The sequence below is a fragment of the Parasteatoda tepidariorum genome, chromosome 1 (genome assembly GCF_043381705.1).
Source record: "Parasteatoda tepidariorum isolate YZ-2023 chromosome 1, CAS_Ptep_4.0, whole genome shotgun sequence".
Classification (NCBI taxonomy): Eukaryota; Metazoa; Arthropoda; class Arachnida; order Araneae; family Theridiidae; genus Parasteatoda; species Parasteatoda tepidariorum.
The window spans coordinates 27,612,637-27,619,329 of NC_092204.1; the positions used below are offsets into that span (position 1 = coordinate 27,612,637).

The following is a 6,693-nucleotide window of genomic DNA, read 5'->3' on the forward strand; positions in this document are numbered from 1 at the left end:
AATAAACAATCAATAATTTATAAAATAATCAATGAACAAAGATATTGTTTTGTATTGTTTGTAAGTCAATGCCTACATATTAATTACAAATATTAGACAGTTCTTTTTTCAAAAACTAAAATAAAATCTCTTTAAAGCATCCAGAATCAATTAAAATTCTGTAACAAAAATAAAGTGCACAGTTTTTAATTTATTCATTTTTTATATTTTGAGAGGAACAGAGTACAATTTGTGTTTATTAAGAAAGGATATTTTTTCCTGTTCTCTTTATCAACAGTTTTTCATTTTGTACAAATGACTGTTTATGATCAGACAACCTATCATGAAAAATACATTTCTTCTTGGTTTGAAGAAAAACTCACAACAAACCAATCAAATGCTTAAAATAAGGAATATAAAAGTTGATTGTCTGTATAAGTTTACTTGTCAAATAGGTGTGAGGTATCTATAATACGTAATATTAAGCTAAAAAACCTTTCCATCACAAACAAGTATTTAACACTATTTGTTACAGAGGGGGTGAATAACGTTGATAAACGTTGAGAAGGGAAAATTTTTGTTGTTGTTGTTTCTTATCCTCTAATTGTCTGACGAAGTCAAACAAGATCCAGTAGGTTGTTGACCCTCAAAAAGTCAATTACAAGAAGTGGAGAAGCATATAAGTCCTCCTTGGAAAGGTGTGAACATTTTCATGGTTCCTTGGCCGCATACCAATGATGAGAGGGGGGGATCCTCCACTTTCTTGATAGATGGCTTTTGATTTTGGACTGATACTCTGAAAAGGTAAGGGCTGAGGACGAAGATGTTAAATGACTACAGCCCTCCTTGGCCAAGCGACTTGCTTGCTCATTTCCAAAGATGTCAACGTGTGATGGTATCCACTGAAGATGAACATCGTGGTGCTTTGAAATAAGTTGAAGTTTAAGAAGGATGGAGATGCTTGCTTTGTCTCCAACTTTAGTCTAGTTGAGTAGGTGTTGAAGGGAGCTGCGACTGTCCGACAGGATCCAAAGATCTCCAAAGTCACTCTCGTTGATTATAGCATCGATGCTCTGTTCAATTGCGATTAATTCAGTTCGAAAGACTGAAGTGAATTCAAGATTACGGAGACATATGGAGTAATTTTGCCCAGATTTTTCAATGAAGACGCCGCTACCAGCTAGGTTTCCCAGTTCACTACTGTCTGTGTAAATTTTTACGGCGTCACTGGGAATCTCGCCTAAAATTTCCAAAGCTAGCTGCCTAAGCTCAGCAGGAATATGATCTTTCTTTGTGACCGGAGCAGAAAAGCCGAAGTGGAAATCAACTCGGGGGGATTCCCTCTGAAGGATTCAGACTTTAAGGAGTGGGGCTCAACAAAATTTTTGTTTTACATCACATTGGTACGATTCTAATTGCTAATAATAAAATAGAGTATAAAAAAAAAGAAAGTGCGATTGGGAGGTGTGATAAATTTAATACTAATGATACTTTCAAAGAATACAGATGATTTTTTGGTACAAGTATCTCCTCTCCGAAAAAATATAAGTACGCGGAGCCCCTGTAAGCACTTATTAACAAATAAGGACAAACATAAGTTAATATTATGAATAAAAATACAATTTTAAAACTATTATAATACATTATGTTAATCTCTAAAACATACTTTCAATGTATTATGAATTTCCGATGTGAGTTTCTTGGTTGAAAATTCCTTCAAAAGACTATCAATTGATTTAAAAAAATTAGACACCGTTTCCGCTTCTAACATTATAATAAATAGGTAAAGGATTTTAAGTTAATAATGGCTTTCAATTATTGGCGGGGGAAAAAAGTGTTTAAAAGTAGTTATTCTAATCAACCCGCCGGAACACCATATACACATACCACGATATATTTGACTTGTTTGTAAATATATTACTAACTATGCCAGATATGCAATTTCAGTTTTTGTCGGATAGCTTTTTTAACTTTGTTTAGTTTCATTGATATTTTTTTCTTAGCTAGTTCATACTTTTATATCATTTTATGTTATTAAAACAGCCATATATATTAATAATATAGGTAATAAAGACGAATTATCTGAATTTTTTTTCTTGCAAAACTGTTCTCTAAAAAACAAGAACAACCATAACATTGGTGATGAATTGAGCTTATAGACAGTGTTATTCTTTAAGTTTTTACAGCAACCATATAATAAAAGTTGCCAACAGTTTTATTGGCTTAACTTTTCTTGGGATTCTTGGCATTAAATTAAATGTTTTTATTGTTTTAGAGCCAAATAAAGTAAGCTGACAGATCTGTATTGTCCAATTAAAATCGCTTTATTTGGGAAAATATAAAGAGAGTATTTCTGTTCGCAGTTATTCGTTAGAGGTGGGAATGCAATGGGATGCCTCCAGGGAAGTGTCAGGAATCTTTAAAAATTTTCTATGACGTTTGAAGGATGTTTAGTAAAAAGCCTCATTCAGATGTCAAAAAATCTTCTCTGAAAGTTTTAGACCTGAAAAAAGATAGTTTGGGCCGTTTGAAACATTTGAAAGTTGTTTTAGGTAAGTTTATTTCTGGTACAAGTTAAGTGGGTAACATAAATAGACCCAAATTTAAAGTTAGATTTTTAGTTATTTATTACTTTAAACTGAGATTTAATTCTTAAATCAACATTTTACTTAGTTTCGTTTTAAATTGGTTGTCATCCTCCTTTAATGTCCATGATCTTTTAAAACTGAATTCGAGTTCCTATTATTCAGGGCACTTCAATTTCGTAATTTCTGTCTTATTAACAATTAATTCCATATTTATTGATACATATCTTCGATTTTTTTCTCCTATATTTTAATCTTGCATTTTCAGAGATAGCTTAATTTTTAGTTGTCATGCATAGTTTGTTGAGTGCATCTTACGAAATGAATTAAAAAAGATTTATTATTAGATTATGAAATGTAATTGAAACTGTTGGCTTGCCTGAAATACGAAAACAAATAAAAACTTTCGTTAATTTTCTTTAAATTGTGTTTTGTATTTCTTTTAATCTATGAATATATATTTATTTATTATTATGATTTAATTATTTTTCTTAATTGCCAACTTTTATACCTAAATTTGCAACTGAAATTACTTTTCTTTGGGTATTTCCTTATAGTAATATGTCAACTACAATCCCTAATGCACCAAATGGATTTTTAACTTGCAATTTAAAAAAAAAAAAAAAGGTATGTAGATTTTTAGGAAGTAGCTGCGAGTTATATCCTTATCTCTTTGAGTTGGTGGTTTTTTATAGTTCCTCGCTGGCCTGTGTGCAGAAGTTGCCAAGACGTAGCAATTATTCTGTTGCAAATCATAATGCTCAAGCCTTCCCGCTTTACTCATAACCTCAAGTGGAAACTTATTTTTTATGTTTGATTATTAGGTATTTGGATAAGTTATTCTGCTTATTTACTCAGGGGTCTGTCTAGGTTTTTCTGAGAGATATCTATTTTGGGAAAATTTTGACATAATTTGTGAAAATTGAAAATTATATTAAAAAATCAACGCAAAAATATGGATTTATCGTTTCTTACGGGATACGAAAATTAAATTTAAGAAAAAGTATTTTGTGAAACCACCATTTTTCCTAAAGTTGAATTTGTGAAGGTACTGCTAAACGGTACTAAATTTGGCCATGGTACTGCAGTGTGTGACACACCCCAAAATCATAGCTGGAAAGTACAAATAAAAGTATGAAATGTCCTCTTTAAATTTCATTCATGATATTAAAGAAACACCCATAGATTTAGCTCAACAGGATAATTTTGGGATATTTCATGATCTGTCACACCAATTGTAATTGCCAAGATCCCAAATAGATTTTTAACTTGAAAATTTTTCCAAGAAGAAAAAAAAAAACATGTGGATGAAAGGATGTTACTAGTAATACCTTTCAAGTTTGTCTTCTGTGATGTGTTTTTTAGTTTCTCACAGTCTGCTGCCCAGAAGTTTACAATGAATTACAATTATTCACCCGTGGATCACGAGATGAAAATCTTTTGTTTATTTTTACTCTGTAGCCAAAACCGAACCAATTTTCTTTTCTGCTGCAGTGGAAAAAAATCAAATAACATTGCCGTTGTTTCTTAACGCAAATGTTTGATAAGTTGTTATTAAAAGCCTTGATTGCCCAAATATATTTCTTTTCTTGTCTTGATTACATTTGTTTTGTTAGTCAATGGAAAAGTTATGAAGAATAATAATTATTGATGTATACAGAAATAGCTAAAGAAATTACAGTCTGCTCAATGTCAATATTTTGTTTTTTCTTTGTTATCTTGGAGTCCTTTTTCTCTGTTTTATTATGTTTTATTTTAATTTTTAAAACATCTTTTAAAGTGCAAGTGATTTATATTTCCGCAGAATTTTGTAATTTCTAAAAATTTAGACTGTTATAAACTAGTTTAGATTTTTAGTTTATCCACTGATTATTTAACTACTTTATTTTTAATGTTCAGTCATTCTTAAAAAACAATTTTGCTTTTTTAGCATTTTAATGCTATTAACATCAGGAATATATATATATATATATATTTTTTTATTATTTTAGAATATTTTTTAGAGGAATATTTTTCTAATTAATAAATTTAATAATAAATACTATAGGTATATTTGTTTTTTGACAATAAATTATTTTGACTTATGTGTTAAAAAAAGTAATTCTCTTATCACTTAGAATTTCTTTAGAATATATTAGTAATTTCACTTAAGATTATAACCAAAGAGGAAAAAGTTGCTAGCATCAATGCACCTTACTGAATGGTAATATTTTTAATAAGAAATATGTCTTAACTCGAGCTTTGGTTATGAAATATGTTCAATTTTTTTATACATGTGCTTGTTAGAAATTAATTAAAATTTCCATTATTATTTTATATTTCTTTATGGGAACACAATCGTTTCAAACTAATTATTGTCAATTTGAAATTATGCTACATAGCTGCTTAGTGTTATTTGCATGTTTTACATACATTCTATTCACCTTTTTTTTTTAATTCTTCCTTTATCGAAGTTTTTTTAATAGATATAAATGTGTGCTAATGAAAAATATATTTTCTCTTATTCACTTTAGAAAAGATCACCTCATTTTGATATTTATGGTTATCTTTTATATAATCCTTTGTCATATTAAGTCAAATGCTAATAGTATGTATTTTCATTATTTTTTTGCATAATAAAACATTTACTTTTCATGTAAATCGTTATTAAAAAGGTTTTAAATTAGAATCTGCTTTAAAAAAGGATCTAGAAATTTAAATTTAAATATTTGTAGCACTATAAATATGCAAAAATTTTAAAGTTGACTAAACATTTAAATGAATTTGAGATAATTTTATGTTCAAGCATTAATGTGACTGAGAAATTCATTAATTTCTTAACACTGACTATAAAAAGAAGAGTTTTTAGGAGTGATAGACATGCCTAGAATTTGGAAAATTATATTAAAATAATTATATATTGATGATAAGGGACTTTTTTTTGTTAACGTTTTTAAATAAACTAATCAACAAATCATAGTCATAAAATGACATTAGTACTGATAAACTATTTAATGTATTTTTCTAAATTAATTTAATTTGCTTTTGAATTTTCTTTCACTTACTGTTAAAAGGTTAATTTCCTTAATATTTCATCTAATCTTATTGAATGTATTTTAAATTTTCATTTTCATAAATTCATTTTGTTTTTTCTTTCAGAAAACTCTGACATTCATGAAGCAAAAATCTTCTTCGAGTCCAATTACAGTCACATTTTTTATGTGTTTTATGATGTTTTTATATCTGCAGAAAATAATTTGAAACAACGAGGTAAATGTTTTTTTTTAATGATTGTTATTCATATTTATCTGCTATACTAATGCAATAAGTACAGTTATGTTCCTGAAATTTAAAATTTTGTAAGTTATAATCAAATGCTCCATAGCAAACTATTTTTGAAAACTATGTTTAAATTATAAATTCTAATTCTAATATTGTAATTTTCTAATAAAACATATTTAATTACAACCTGAATTCACATTTATGTGCTATGCCAGCCATTTTTTTTATGCAAACTTGTAAAAATTTGACGCAACTTTGTCAGTCCACAGCACCCAAAAAAAAATTGTATTGTTCCAGGTGGAAGTTATTTCCATGATTGAAAGAATGTCTTGTATTTCCATTTTTAATATTAAAAATTCAGCTTTTTCTATGAGAATTCAATTTCTCTTATCTACATATCATATTCACGTGAATTATAAAATATCTACTGTGATTTGTATAAATGCTTAAAGATTTGCATTCATGCTTAATTAAATATGTTTAAAGATGAATTCAGTGAAATAGTTTGCCTTTTTAATATTTTGTTGTGTTTATATGTATGTTTTTGTAGGTCATGAAATTCAATGTCATTTTTGTGAAAAAGCTTTATATCATACCGACTGTACTATGTTTGAAGTGTTGAAATTAAATATTCTAGGCATTTTTTTTTTTTTTTTTTGAAAATGTATTATTATAATAAAAGAAAATAATTTATCTGTTGAAAATTAACTGTATTTAAGAGTTACATAAGCTTTTTATAATAAAGAACCTGTATTAGTTATTTATATCATGCTCATTTATAATTTATTTGATGTCTAAATTTATAATTTGTTATTAATTTTAGCTCATCATCGAACAGGTAGAGACTTTATTTTTACTCTGTAGCCAA

The 6,693-nt window shown here is 27.9% G+C and overlaps 2 protein-coding genes across 3 annotated transcripts in view; one reads left to right on the plus strand and one right to left on the minus strand.

The window, feature by feature from the left end:
* The window catches only part of LOC107446349 (tRNA (32-2'-O)-methyltransferase regulator THADA), a 46,416-nt gene extending 44,311 nt beyond the window's left edge, over positions 1-2,105 (minus strand). The window contains exon 1 of one of the 2 annotated variants that reach the window (XM_071177937.1): positions 1,867-2,105. Coding sequence is in view for 1 of the 2 variants with exons in the window: in XM_043048659.2 (XP_042904593.1) it covers positions 1,646-1,750 (105 nt within the window). In the remaining variant the exon portion in view is untranslated. Of the gene's footprint in view, positions 1-1,645 lie in introns of both variants that reach the window. The other variant, XM_043048659.2, reaches the window with a different exon arrangement.
* Positions 2,106-2,287: 182 nt separating this feature from the next.
* LOC107446352 (ral GTPase-activating protein subunit alpha-1) overlaps positions 2,288-6,693 on the plus strand; it is a gene marked incomplete in the record, with an annotated part of 61,415 nt that continues 57,009 nt past the window's right edge. The window contains 2 exon segments of the mRNA XM_043048658.2: positions 2,288-2,531; positions 5,703-5,813. Of these exon segments, the coding sequence (XP_042904592.1) occupies positions 2,426-2,531; positions 5,703-5,813 (217 nt within the window).